Source organism: Semicossyphus pulcher, unplaced genomic scaffold, assembly GCF_022749685.1.
Source record: "Semicossyphus pulcher isolate SPU_LCO1_2020_fin unplaced genomic scaffold, fSemPul1.0.p SCAF_3, whole genome shotgun sequence".
NCBI classification, from domain to species: Eukaryota; Metazoa; Chordata; class Actinopteri; order Labriformes; family Labridae; genus Semicossyphus; species Semicossyphus pulcher.
Genome location: NW_027211704.1, coordinates 14,905,368 through 14,920,268, shown reverse-complemented (window position 1 = coordinate 14,920,268; position 14,901 = coordinate 14,905,368). Strand labels below are relative to the sequence as shown.

Below are 14,901 nucleotides of genomic sequence, written 5' to 3'. Positions count from 1 at the left end.
TGGGTAGCAGAGTGTTCGCAGGCCAGTCTGGGATCATTAAGGGGGGTAACAAACTTTTGTGTGTGAGTACCATTTGGGGGTGTGTTTTTAAGGTCAACTGTACATAAGTCTGATCATTCTGATGGTTGGTCAGAGAACTTTTGTACTTCTCTCCATGCTGCATGTAAAATGTAAGTAAAGAGACTTGATTCATAACAGTGGGTTTGTCAGTTCTTCAGCAAATTATCTTCAAGAGGAGAATTTCCCTCACAAGTCCCTCTGCAGAGGCTACAAAATGCTTGGCATCACAGGGGCCAGTAGGCCGAGGGCCATCAAGTTGGCCCCAGAGGCAGCAGAAGTTGCTTCAAGGTTGCTTTGGATCAGGAGAGGAGAGCCGTGGGTGGGGTAGTGTTACCTGGACACAAGCTGGGGCCTGACCAACCCGGGCTGGGTTGCCTGGTTGAGGATGTGTGATTGTTGAAAGACCCAAAACACCCAATGACCCCAAGTAACATCCCTGATGAGGTGTCCAGTTGCATCACAAGATTTATCTAAAAAGCTGCACTGACAATCTAAGTGTTTTTATGAAATACTCTCAGTTTGATACCAAAGTCTTTGGTCATGTGGGCAGGCTGGAGCCTCGATGTTGGCGGGAAAGTTCACTTAGGCAGTTTAATTTTCTGGTAAACGTGATTTTTCTAGTTAGCTGTGAGAGTGTGTGCAGTGTGTGCATGTGTGTGAGAGTGTGTTTTCATGTGTGGGCGGGTTTTTGTCCTGTTTACAAGTGAGTGAGAGAGCGAAAGAAGAGTTTGGCCTTTAAAAAAAACACTATGTACACATGCCCTCTTTGTCTGTTTGGGTTAAAAAGACACTTTCAGCTGCCTGGCTTGCATTCTGGTGGAAGCCATCATGGCGAGAGCTGTGGTGCAAATCAGCCTCTTTGGGCTGCTGCTGGCTTTGGTTACCACACTACCAAACAAGGTAAGGCCACAAAACCTCAAGGAAAGGGCATCAACCTTCAAGGAAACTGAATCTATTGAATATATCAATCTTACCATTGATTAATTAACACATGTGCAAGGCTTGGGCTTGATTTTCTTTTGTTTGTATTTTAGCATCTTTCTATAAGTTGCGACACGCTGAACTTCGCCTCTGATAAACATCAAAAAGCCGAGGTTGAAGGACCTTCAGGGTCTCTACCTTCACTGTTGTTTCATGTTGTTGTGTGTGTAGTGTACTTAATACTTGGTATTTGGTAAAGGGTTACAGTAAATTTGGCTTAGCTATGAGCTAAACTCCAAAAAAAAATTGTATTTGACAATCCAAAGTCATCTAAGTGAGAAAAACATTTTACTCTCTGTGTGCGTGTCTGTGTGAGAGTGTTGACACAGCTACAATGTGGGGACCATACCCCTGATTGGGGACCAAAAGTCTAACCTAATATTAATCATTAAGTTTGGGAGTGTACCATGTCAAATTACTGGGTGTAAAATAACGAGAAAGGGGAGTCTCTGCAGGTAAACCAATGACCAATGACTCTCTGATGCCACCCACCAACACTCATCTTTGATCAGCTGGTCATCCGCCAGAGAGATTAACCGAGCCATTTTTCAAATTGTGAAATGTGCCGCCTGTATTTGCTCAGGACGACTGGGACATCTACAGCTTTCACATCAACTCCACAGTGAGCAGTCGTTATGCCACCACTGTCATCACAAGCCGCGTGGCCAACCGTATGGAAGAGTCGAAGGAAATCGAGTTCCACGTTCGGATTCCCAAGAACGCCTTCATCACTAAATTCAGAATGTGCGTGAAGCCAAAAAAAAACTATGAATATTCACAGCAATACGCACATAAAAACAATAAGAATGAAGAATGATGATGAAAATAAATCATGGGTTACTGTGATGCATAAATCAACAAAGACTTATTCTTGGTCCTCTTTAGGTTTATAGATGGAGAACCGTACGACGGCGTCGTGAAAGCTAAGGAGGCGGCAAAGGAGCAGTATGCTCATGCTGTGTCCCTTGGCCAAAGCGCTGGGATTGTCAGGTACATGGATCAAAAGATTAATGTATTGCCAGATCTTCTGCAGGTGGTTCTTCGTGATATCTTTAGCAGAAGAGCCCTGTGTATTTGGGAGGACAGATCGTGCATTGTGTTGTTCACAAGGCCATAGCCTCTGGGTTCAGAAGTATGCACTGATTTATTCAGGTGGAAACCACTGCTTTAGTGCTATGATTATCATCTCTATTGAAGTTCTGTAGGGAGGACCCTCGAGGAATTCAAGACCTCTGTGAATGTGGCTGCTCACAAAAAGGTCACCTTTGAACTCACCTATGAGGAGCTACTAAAACGCAGGCTGGGCAAGTATGAGCTGCAAATCCACGCTCGACCGATGCAGCCTGTCAAAGACTTCAAGGTGTGTATTTCCTGTTGGTATCTCTTTAGTGGAAAACAATGCCGGAGTTACATCTTCCATGGCTCAAACCTCTATTTCATTTTCCGTCTCATTGCCAGGTTGATGTGCACATCAATGAGAAATCTGGCATCAATTTCATGGAGGTTAAAGGAGGACTGAGCACCAATGCCCTGGCTAATGCCATCACCAAAACACTGGCAGACACACAGGTACAGCATGCTGTGGTGTAGCAGTCTGATCTTTTTTAACCCCAGTGACAGCAAAACTGAGTCCAGACTGTTTTTGAAATCCTGTCTCCAGGCTTGGGTGTACTTCTACCCAACAGAGGACCAGCAGAAAGCGTGTGACGGCTGTGGAGATCAGGGTATGAATGGGGATCTGGTTATTGTTTATGACGTCAACAGGGACAGCTCACTTGGAGATATTAAGGTACATCAAGAGTTCACTTCTTCGAAGACTTTTAATTTAGCAACCGTTCAAAAGTAATCTGCAAGAGCTTTACAACACCATACTTGAAATGGATATTTTATTTTCCCTAAACAACTAAAACTGTCTTCTTATTCCTTTCCTTAGAGGTCATCCGGGTACTTTGTTCATCACTTTGCACCTTCTAATCTTCCCCGCATACCAAAAAATGTTGTCTTCGTCATTGATCAAAGCGGCTCAATGCACGGCAGAAAAATGCATCAGGTACAGTTTTGAAGGGTGTCAGACTTTTTTGTCTGTTGTGTCCACGGTTAAAGATTAAACAACGTTGTAATGTGTCAACAATGTTTTTAACCAGACCCGAATCGCATTGCTCCATATCTTGAATGACCTGGCGAAAGAAGACTTCTTTGGTCTCATCACTTTTGATAGCAGCATTTTTCACTGGAAACGAGAACTTCTTCAGGCCAACGAACAAAACCTGGCTAGCGCCAAGGCATTTGCACGGGAAATTAGAGATCGAGGAGGTGAGATTTTTTGAGAAATATTTCATCGAGGGATGTGAACACTTGACAGCAGAATGTTAGACATTTTTTTATGTTTGTTTTTTCAGCCACAGACATAAACGCAGCTGTGTTAGAGGGAGCGCGGATGCTGAATGTAAATCCTAGGGAAGGTTCAGCATCTATCCTTATACTTCTCACAGATGGAGACCCAACCTCAGGTTATACAATAAGACACACATTCACTCAACATGTGCACACATAGTTTAGGAAATGAATATAGAGGCGTGTCTGTGAAGGTTCTCAGTCATCCAAGTCATGGTCATTCTAAGTTAAAAGGCAACTGGAAAAGTTCTTGAAGACGTTTCCCGGGTTTTGTGTTTCCATCAATGCTGATGGGAGCCGAGGCGATAATTACCCCGGTCTACTGCAGAGTCATTTGGGCCGGGTCTGCATGCCGATTGTAGCCTTTCCCACTAAGCAAAAAAGTCGGGTGTTAGCGGGTTTTTTGACCAGTGGAAAAGGGGCTTCAGTGATACTTGGTCAACAGCTCAGGTTAATGACTCACCCTTGATTAAACATCTATTAGCATACTAATTACCTACAGAGGCTAGATGTGCATTCACACCGAATGCGAAGCGAATATTCGCCTTGCGTTACTCGCGCGAGTTTGACCGCTGGATCAAAATTCACGTTTAAATAGGCTTGTTCGAGATGACTGCCGGCTCGCCTCGACAACAGGTGAGAGGAGCCGGTTGCAGTCGGGGGAGGAGTAATAAAGTAGGACAGTTTCTATAATACCAACACCTCACTGTAAATTGAAGTGAATTAGGTCTTCATTTGTTGTTGTTGTTGTTGTTGTTGTTATTATTGTTATTACAATCATTATTATGTTAATTGGATTTAATATTAAGTTCTCATTATACTTTATTCAGGGCTTTTGATAGTTATTTCGATATAAACGTCATTGTATTCATGTTTATTAAGACACCGTTCATGAGGCATGAGTAAAGCATTACAATGTGAATGACAGTACTTTGATAAACCCGTTTGGTGTCTGTCTGACACTTCATTAAGTTTAATGAATAATGATGAACAAGACAGAAGTCTCATCACTTCCTTGTGGGGGATGTCAAGGCTTTTTTCAGCCAATAGGCGCTTCACTCAAGCCAGAGCAAGTCGTTTCCCATCATGCATGGAGTTGTGCAGTCGGTGGAGAGCAACTGCGGCGCCTGGCCCTGAAAACTGCAGCCGCCTCGCTCCCGCGGGACTTCAAAGCCTCGCGCAGTCGGGTTTTCAGAGCAAGTCGGACAACAATCTAACCATGCATTATGCTTGGCAAGGCGGCGATCGATTCTGCGCAGACTTCGCTCATCTCGAACAAGCCTAAGAACCATAGACTGTATAAATAAGAACAGGCGAATATTCGTCCTTCACTTCCGGAATGGAGGAGAGGAAGCGGGGCTTATCTCCATGGTTACCAACGGCGTCAGGAGAATCTCGATGTTGATAGGCTTTCGCGACACCACGTGACGCGAATTCGCCGAGGAAGTTAGATTTTTTTCAAACCACACGAATTTGCATCGCGATCATTCGCGTCTCGTCATTCGTGTTCGGTGTGAACGCAGTTATACTTCTAGCTCCGCCTACCGGTCAGTGTAGAACTGAAGAAGCCTTTGGGATGAGAGGTGAAACAAGAACTTCAACCAAGACCAGTTGCCTTTTGGATTGAGCATAGAATATAGAGGCCCTTAACAATGCAGTCCTTCATCATCATCAAGAATCTGGCTTGACATCAGACTTTTCCTCCTGTCAGCTCGTGTGTTACTTTTGCATAACATTTGCACACTTTACCTTCCACTAATCAGAGAGAAGTTGTTTGATTGTAGTGTGTAAGGGAGTTGAAGTTCAACTTCTCTATTTAAACTGCACATTGTGTGTCTTCTGTCTGCAGGAGTGACAGATATAAAAGTAATACAGTCAAATGTACGAAAGGCGATTGCAGGTAAATTCCCACTCTATTGTCTCGGCTTTGGTTTTGATGTCAACTTCGAGTTCCTTGAGAAGATGTCGCTGCAGAACAATGGTGTGGCAAGACGGATTTATGAGGACTCTGATGCTGATTTACAGCTGAAGGTATGATCCCTTTCAATTCACCTAAAGTATAAATGTTATGTAGCAACGTGTCACATTTCAATGGAATGAGCTTTTGGTCGGCTGTGGAACAATTAAACACTCATCCCGTGTCCGTCCTGTATGTCAACAGGGTTTCTACGAAGAGGTTGCCACTCCTTTGCTGACAGATGTGATAATGATCTATGAGGGTGGGGTCAATCTAACTCAGACTAACTTCAGCCAGTATTATAATGGCTCTGAGATTGTTGTGGCCGGTCAGATCTCTGACAATGACATCGAAACCTTCACCCCACAAGTTGTTGCCATTTCGGTAAGGATCGATCCACTCTGCATATCAGCTGTAACCTTCTTTAAGCCATGTTAAACACTGTAAAACGCTGTCCCTGTAAACACTGACATTTGAATTCATTCGGACTTTGACAGAGGAATACAAGGGTGGTGTTTTCTAACACAAACGCCACAGTGGAGGCAACTGGAACGGTGTCTGACAGTCACATCCAGAGGGTTTGGGCCTACCTCACAGTCAAACAGCTTCTAGAGAAAGAGTGAGCGTAAAGTCAAACATCTTTTCTCTTTGTCTTCGTCATAATCAATTATTTACTGACTATTTAGTTCATAAAAAAGCCCATCAATATTCCCCAGAGCCTAAGGTAATGTTAATTAATTGTTCACTCATTCGATTGTTCTCTACTGAGGATGGAACAAAAATATATCAAAGCTGGCATGAGCCAGTAACTGACTTTATAAAACTTGACCGTTATATATCGATACACATGTTTAAATCAGTTACATAATTTGTGACACAGACTGCAGTTATCTGGACCTGAGAGGGAGAGTGCCAAGAAAGAGGCCTTGGAGCTTTCACTGAAGTACAGCTTTGTGACCCCGCTCACATCCATGGTGGTCACCAAACCACCCGGGGAGAGCACAGATGTTCTCCATAAACCCCAGGAGGGTGAAATCCTGCCGCCACCACAATCACCACCACAAATACAAAGCCGTTTCCATCTCGGAACCCTAGACCTGCCAAACCATGGTTTTGCAGGCCAGTATCCTGGTGAGCAACACAAATGTGAACAAAACAACAAACACAATGCAAAGTCAGCAGTGTTCAGCACTTTGTTTCCATTTTTCAGTGTGGGGACGATTACAGGGTAGGACACACTTCCTTACTTCGGCATCAGGTGGCGTAATCACAAAGAATGAATGAACAGTTATTGCATTTAATAAGTACTACAGATTCCATGTCTACAGTTTGTGGTGGCACTTGTATTGATATATAACATTTCAAATGTGAGTGTGGAGTTAATAATAATAATAATAATAATTAATATATGAAATACAGTTAAAAAATCCACAATAACCATATAATTGATTAATTGATTAACGTATCGCTTTTAATCTAACGCAACAATAGCAGACAACTGATAAATAATGGTCTCAGATACAAACACAATAACATAACCCCCCCCCCAAATAAATACATTTGAAAGTCAAAATTTTAGGTGTGAGCAAAAATGAGTGACCCCTCCCTAAAACACTAACTTGGACTTAGTAAATCAATTACCAATCGTATCTTATTCTTGTCCTTATTTTTCTCTCTTCAACAGCGAAAAGGAGAAAAAAGCCTGCCGGAAAAAGTGGTTTTGTTAGTGTTCAAGGTATGACATGGCTACAAATCTGGACCTTTTCGATAGGCCTACACGATACGTGTTTGACTTTATAATAACTTTTTGTTTTGAAGAACTCCTTGTTCATAGTGACAGATTAAGGCTTTTGTGGAGGGAGGGGCACATTAAAAGAAAACAGCGCAGTGCAGCAGACAGAGCACCAGTGTGCAAATGGTGTGATGCATGTATTTTGAACAAGCGACAACCTCCGATGTTGAAAAATTAAGCCAATGCCGGAAGTGCAAAAAAACTGCAGTTCCTCAAGTGTCCACTTGAGGCTGGCTTCAGAAACCAAGAAATAAAATTACAGCAGAAGGGAAAATGTCCATTTTTACAGCAGAAATGAACATGTTTACAGCCTGGAACAAAAAACGGTTTTGTTATAAAGAGCTCACTTTACTATATCTCTGGCAGACCAACCACTGCCGGGTGATGGAAAACACATCACTAACTGGGCACCGCTTGGGACTTTTTCCGCGAATGTCGCCACAGACCCCCAGTCCAGAAAACTATGATGGACTGCAAAAGGCTTTCATCAGTGGGCCATAGGCTCAATCACCATTGTGTTAGCTCATTTGGTGATAGTTAGTGACTTAAAAGACATTTATTTACATGAAAAAGTTTGAGATTGTTACTTTAAATCATGGGGCGTGGTCACTTGAGTGACAGATGGATACTTGTAGTAGAAACACAGACACAGAACTTTACTTCGCCGTGTTGTTGGAGCCTTTTGGGGAATTTTTAATGCAAAAATCGGACAAATAATCTGTCTTTCTGTGTGAGTTATGGAACTATCTGGCCGTGCAATTCTAGCATTATTGTATATTTTTTGTACTAAGTAGCAGGTATACTGTGCTCGCCATAACTGCCTTGTTAGCCTGTTCAGTGTTTATCATACATTTATTTATTTGTCGGTCAGTGCCTAGAAAGAGTCAGGAGTTGTTGGCCTTTCCCTGGTGAGATCACAGGGGAACATAGTGATGAGAAGATCAATTAGTTTGTTTCCTAAGTAGTGTCGTTCACCCTCCGCCCTCTTACTGGGCTAAGAGGCGCGTCCGCTGCTTCTTTTGTCTGATAAATAAACATCTGTTATCAGTCACCACCACAAATAGAACCAGCCAATAGATGAACCACGGGCACAGACTGCTTAGCTTTTATCTCCAGCACCGCCCTCTCATTCAAATATGGTCACTTCTGGCTGCAGAAAACTAGCAATATCCTGAACTCCAGGCTTAATTCACGTTTGTAAACCAATTGGTGACGTCCATTATGGCCTGTGATTTTTAACCAGTTCCGATGGTTAGATTAAAATATCCTTCTTGTATCTTATTATATTAAATGTCTAAGTATATTAAATAATACTGATCTACGTGCATCTAGGACATCTCATATGGTCACTTCATCAGACTCCCAAATCACTGACTTTATTCCTTTTATTTGTTTGATATCAAAGATCAATAGGCCGGCACAAAATAATAGTTGAGCCTTTTGATAGATTGAAAAAACGTTCTTTTCCTCACACTGCCATCATCCATCACATCGTCTTTTAAGATTACGCTCTTCAGATGGATTTCAAGCTGCTCCACTTCGGGAACGGCTGTCCAAACTTTCTATTATAATTGCCAACCATTCTTCATAAGCCTGGAGCAGTAAAAGTGGCACAAAAAGGCACTAAACCTCGCAAAAAAGGAACCATAATGACCCCAAATCATGGAGTCGCCAATCACAGGGGACTATTTACATGAAATGCCCTGTTTTTAAAGAGAAATATAATAACATAATATTGAATAATTGCTTCGATCAAATCTTGATTACATACATTACCCTTCACAATCATGGACATGGTAAGTCCTCACAGGATCTTTATAACAAATGACCTCCACAACTATCATATTTCCCCATACATGGCATGTCTCCTTTATATATGGCTCACAGTATACATTTAAGGACAACAGTGTACAGATCTACTCATGAGTAAATATATCGTTCATTTATATCATTTTAGAGGCTAATTGCTCGAAAATTAGTAGATATAATCCTAACAATTACTTATTCAACAGATGAATGCAAGATAATAATAATAACCCTTCATTTTTAATCTTCTTTTCCAGGCAATTTTCCCGCACACGCTCGAAGCGACCTCGACTTCGATGTCTTTGATCAGACAGGTTAACTTTTTTTTTTGTACCAGCTCTGATCTGTTTGTCTGTTTATAAAATTATGTTAACAGTGTTCCTGCATGTTCAACTAAAACGAACATGAGCGACACACACCTACACTAACGAATGACAATCTTCTTAATCTGTCCTCCAATGCTAGAAAACATTAATGACACACATTGGAAACAAACCTGATGAAGAGCTAGCTTTCATTTCATGTTACTACAACTTTATAAATAACCACATGGGGCTGCTCTTCGAGCTGAATCATGAGCTGTGTCCCAATCCAGGGGCTCCATCCTTTGAAGGGCGTATTTGAAGGCCGATTGCGTCACAGCGGCGCGTCAAAGTCTCTCCAATTTCGAAGGCTCCTTCAGATACGGTTGACAAACGCGTCCTCCTTTTCCGGAGCCACGAGGGATCCATCGGGTGCATCCTTTGCGGCCCAACGTATCACGAGATTCATTGCGCCAATTCAAACGAAGGATACTGCCCCCCAAATTGAGACAAAGTTATAGACTGTAAAAAAAGACGGACCTTATGACAGCTCCCTGATAACATATTGTGCAAACTAAGAGCAGAAAGCATCTTTGTTAGAGCTGTAACTCTGATGCTTTTCCCCCGGACCTGACTTTGTTCTTTACTGTACGTATTTACATACGCAAATTGTATTTGCTGAAAAAAAGACTGTAAAGAATTTTTGAAATTCAGCAGAAGAAAGAAATTCTTAATGTCATGTTTAAGAACAATTTTAAATAGACTAACCTTAAAAGCATCTTCAGTTTGTCTGTGAAATCCAACAGGGTTTCCCACACATAGACTTTATTTAACGAACCATTATAGCATTTTTTTTTTGTTATCTATCCGCGAGAACGAAGCCATCCGCGATTGGTTAGTGGCACTGGGCAATCTAGCCTCCCCTACCTGTTCGTTCAGATATTGCGGGGAAGTTTCACCTGCTGAAAGTCACACATGCTCTGCAAAGAAACAGACAGAGAAGCACACGTGTTGTATTGCATTGAAGACCCGCAAACAGTGGATATTGTTTAGGGCTGCCCCGAATGCTTCGAAGCTTCAATCGTTGCCATGGTAATTGACGGCAAAAATCAGATTCGATTTTGTTTTTTTCCTTTTTAACCACAGACGTTAGGAGACGATAACACAGAGCTGTGTGTTTCTCATGCTGTGACATGATGTACCTGGCTCAATAAGGTCCCAATCTGTGCGTATTTCCGCGCACAGTTACTAAAAAGTATAAAGTACGTCTCCACAGGGAGAACACAGGCACCCCCACCCCCAAACCTCATCCCGCCCCGCCCCCGGCCGGCTACCACCACAAGTATATTTCATACCTCTGGGAAAGACTTATATAGATAAAACATTTAGATATCTTCTTATGCTTTGTCATATGAATGTATAACTAGCTTTGTGTTTACAGCTGAATATGAAACTGCGGGTGCATATTACGACATGTACATTCCACAACCTACCACCACTGTTACCGAAGGACCAACTATTGGTAGAGTATCTCGTAGATGTAATTCATAGTACTGTTTGTATAATGTATTTCTGTTGCAATGGGTTTTTTTTAAAACTGGTAATTCACAATAATCATTTTACGGCGCCGTCCTATTGCAGAATCTTCACAAGGATAACCATACATACTGTATATACACACAGTAATGTATATAGTACTACAGTATTGTATATAGTACTACAGTATTGTAGTTAAAAAACAATAAAAATGTGTACATTGGGTGTTTTGCAGTTAAACAATATTCTACACATCATTCAGCTCTGTCAACACATAAATATACACCGATCGGCCAACATTATGACCACTGACATGTCGAGTGAGTAACATGGTTTATTTTGTTACAGTGGCCCCTGTCAGTGGGTTGGATATGTTAGGCAGCAAGTGAACTCTTCCTCAGGTCAGGCATGTTTTGGTGGCAAAAGGGGGACCTACACAATAATAGGCAGGTGGTCATAATGTTATGGCTGATCAGCTATTTATAAAGTAACGCTCATGTTCCATCATCCTTAGGCGTTCTTTCTTGCGACTATAAAAACACATAATTTGAGATCGGCTGTAATGCTCCTAAAATCCTGATGATTCGTGTCATTCTTTGTGTCATTGTCACAAGCAGTACATTGTTTGATGCGTGTGTCACAAAAGATGAACATGTTTTCCGATAGCAGAGGAAAGTTGATGTTTGGATAGTTCATTTTAAATCAATGCATCTTTATTTTGTTAGAGTGTTTATTTTCAGTACAAGTGACTCTGTGTGCCTCCGCTTGTCTGTGTTTCTCTGTAGATCATATTGCCCATCGTACTCTTCATACTGGTGCTTTCTCTCCTCCGGCTCTGCCTGCTCTGCCTCCTCCGCTTCATGCAGTCCCTTTACTGCCTCTTGCGCACAAGTTTCTGCTGAAAACTGAGAACCAGTCTCTTCCACTGTGTTTTGATATCTTTGGAGACGTCCACCTTAAACTTCTTCACCATCCCAGCAGAGGTCAGTAATGTTCCCCTTTTTGCTATCACGATTTACCTTTCAACACAGCCCAGTCAATAAACCTTTGTTATTAGTTCAAAATACATAATAGTCTCACCTATCAATTTCAATGTATACTTCTTATGTGGGACTTTGAATGCAGGACTTGTAACTTGTATTTCTTACATCATATACGTGTGCTTTCACTGAAGTAAAATCCTCCACCACTGCCTGTTTTAAATCTTATTTTGGTTCTCTCTTGCATCAGAGCTGTCTGTGAACGGTGAGCTTGACTCAGTTGCATATGGAGGCTTCAAAAGGATCGTCATCCATGTAGCTCATCACGACATTACGGTCGAGACGCAGTTAATCGTAGTACGAGAAGGACAGAACGTGTCCGTCTACATCGAAAAGGACAAAGTCATAACAGTTGGAAGGTGATTTTTGTATTTTGCATTGTAATGGCAGGAAATAGGGTGGCTGCTTCTGTGTGCAGAGTTTTTATGTCAGATCACATCAGAGCATTTTGGGAAACTCATTTATTCACTCTCCAACAGAGTTCTGGTGACCAATCGCGTATCAGCAGGTTTTGGTAGCATTCAGGAAAAGAGGTCCGTGTGGAGAGCAAAAGGGGCCGAACATAATCAATCGGTGGTCATCTGATGGGGATTTAGCTTTTCATTCAACTCTATAAACAGACATCTTCACGCAAATGCGGCTAACAATCTGCTGTTGGACGATGTATCGAAAATCCATCTCCATTCTCATGTTGCTAGTCAATCTGTAAACTATGTTTTATCCTTTATTTTAAGCGCAGGCGACGCTGGACATCCTAAAATGTTGGCCGTCGCTGCCAGAGACGAGTTAGATGAGATGACTTAGACTCCATGTCTAAAGCCCATAAAATAGTGCTTTGTTGTATTTATACCAAGTTTTTTTCTACAGATTAAACAGATGAGATCCAGCATGGTGATTAGTGAGCCTCTGATGAGCTGTGTTACCTTTAAACAGAGCTCATCAGCTGTTTCCCACGGTTTCCATTCTTTATGCAGAGCCACGGCACAGGCTGCTGGCTGTAGCTTTACAGTGAGGACATCCAAGTGAAATATTCTGATTTGTGTCAAATGTATTTTTTTTTAAAACAAATCCCCCCTTTAATGCATGTCTGGACAAAAAGAGCCGCTCAGCGCTGAGAGCACAGAGGGCAGAGGCAGACTGATGCTTATGCTAAAGGCCCTGCACACCATTGATACACCTGCACAGGAGATCAGCCTGAGCTGCGGTGCAATCATCCAAAATACTCAAAGTGACCTTTCCAGGTGTGTTGAGCCTTTAAAAGAGTCCACAAGAAATTTAAGATGAGGTGTTTTCTTTTCTAGTGCGACAGTGATTAGACGGGACAGAGAAATAGACGTTGCAGTTGGAGACATGCGCATGGTCTTCCTGATTCATGGGAAAAATTTCAACCAGTTCCTCTGGCCGGTGATGAGACAGATGCCAACGGACACCAACGTCACAGGGTTGTTAGGTGGGTGGATTTTTTTCAATGATACAACGAAATATTCAGTCTCTTTCTGTGCCAGCTTTCATTTTTATGTATTGTTTTCCTTTTGGTGTTCAGCTCTAAAGCCAGCTGTTTACGAGGAGGTGCAGCAAAGTCCCCCAAAACTTATGATCGACAACAAGGAGATTGATGTTGCCAGGTATGTTTTGCTCTTGGTATAAAAAAGGGAGCAGTTTTGAGAGTGTGACAATAATTGTTACTTTTATCCACAAACGTGATCTTTTATGTTTCTTTCGTAGACATCAAGGTGTTGACTACAGTATCGCCACGGCCCTGATTCTGGACTGCTGGCTCATGACCGCTGAGTCGGCCCTGCAGAGACCCCTAAATGAGTTCATTGTTGCAGATCTTTAACTGGGAAAGGTTTTGAATCATGGCAGACAGTGATCCATCATGGAAAAATACTTTACACCTGTATGTAACAAAAACACTTGCCTTGTATGAACTTAATGAATAAATATTGACCTAAAGGATTTGTCAGATGATGTCGCTGTTTTGTTGCTGTTGTTGTTGATAAAAGATTTACTGCACCACTTTAAACACCTTTATTAGATGTGACAACATCATCAAAATCTTGGGGGGGGGGGGGGTATTATGCTAATTCATAATTCATATTTCACTCTCTGTGGAGTAGCTTAGCATAATTTACAGTTAAAAAAAACTCAGCATATTCTCACACTGGTGCTCTGTGCAGGCCCTCATACAGCCTCTGCCTGAAACGACTCAGTCAGCTCTGTCCCTTTAAGAAACCCACTTTCTTCTGATTGGCCAGCTCTCCAAAGCCTGCCGAGGCTGCACTTTGTGACGTCACAAAGTGCAGCATGTAGAAAAAACTGTGTGAAACCTGGCGTTCACAGCAGCCTGCAGACTGAGCTGAGAGGCCTGGGGATTACTCCAACATACTTTTACCGACAGATTTGAAACTTCACCCACGTTTAGTCTGGACATCCAACATTTTTAAATCATATATATGTCTTAACATGTGAAACAGCATAATACCCCCTCTTTAAAAAAAATAAATCTAACATAACGATAATAAAGTAGTAATATTATGACACAGCAGATTTAGCTCAGCAGATAAAGCTTGACCCCATGTATAGAGGCACTGCCCTCGATGCAGCGGCGCAGGGTTCGATTCCGACCTTCGACCCTTTGCTGCAAGTCATCCCCTCTCTCTCTCTTCCCTCATTTCGGACTCAATCCACTGTCCTATTGACAACAGCAAAAAGGCCAAATGAAAAAACATGTGGTGAGTTTGATGCACTGCATGTAAAGAAAGCAACAGAGCCAGCTTAAGGCAAAGAAATCCTAATCTGGCAGCCCTTTACAACAACAATTGTCAGTTAAATGCGGTGATATAACTCTGAAACATTGCATGTATAAAGCCTTGCATTAAAGACTCAATAAGAACTAAATGACTGCAGCCATGCAGCTCTCTCACGTCTGTTTACAAAGTGCACAATAGGTGGTTGTTTATTCTCCTCCGGTTCGAAGACATTGTTAGAGAGTGATAAGCAGGCATGGTTTGAGTTCGCTTCTACATTTTG

At 42.0% G+C, this 14,901-nt stretch overlaps 1 protein-coding gene across 1 annotated transcript; it reads left to right on the top strand.

Annotated features, from left to right (window-relative positions):
* Nucleotides 1-888: 888 nt before the first annotated feature.
* On the top strand, nt 889-13,813 carry LOC138605614 (inter-alpha-trypsin inhibitor heavy chain H3-like). Its single transcript, XM_069677984.1, has 20 exons — nt 889-960; nt 1,625-1,785; nt 1,927-2,031; nt 2,239-2,401; nt 2,500-2,610; nt 2,702-2,830; nt 2,975-3,091; nt 3,186-3,354; nt 3,441-3,551; nt 5,285-5,466; nt 5,597-5,776; nt 5,890-6,011; nt 6,273-6,523; nt 9,248-9,304; nt 10,734-10,814; nt 11,614-11,811; nt 12,059-12,227; nt 13,170-13,318; nt 13,412-13,493; nt 13,594-13,813. Exons 1-20 carry the CDS (start codon nt 889-891, stop codon nt 13,706-13,708), a joined length of 2,724 nt encoding a protein of 907 aa, XP_069534085.1. The 3' UTR covers nt 13,709-13,813.
* Nucleotides 13,814-14,901: the final 1,088 nt, after the last annotated feature.

Bases quoted from the DNA above. Each gene is read 5' to 3' on its own strand.
- LOC138605614 (XM_069677984.1), top strand. From the start codon at position 889: ATGGCGAGAGCTGTGGTGCAAATCAGCCTCTTTGGGCTGCTGCTGGCT. The intron at 2,402-2,499 runs GTGTGTATTTCC...TCTCATTGCCAG, and splicing joins AGCCTGTCAAAGACTTCAAG to GTTGATGTGCACATCAATGA. The intron at 13,319-13,411 runs GTGGGTGGATTT...TTTGGTGTTCAG, and splicing joins CAACGTCACAGGGTTGTTAG to CTCTAAAGCCAGCTGTTTAC.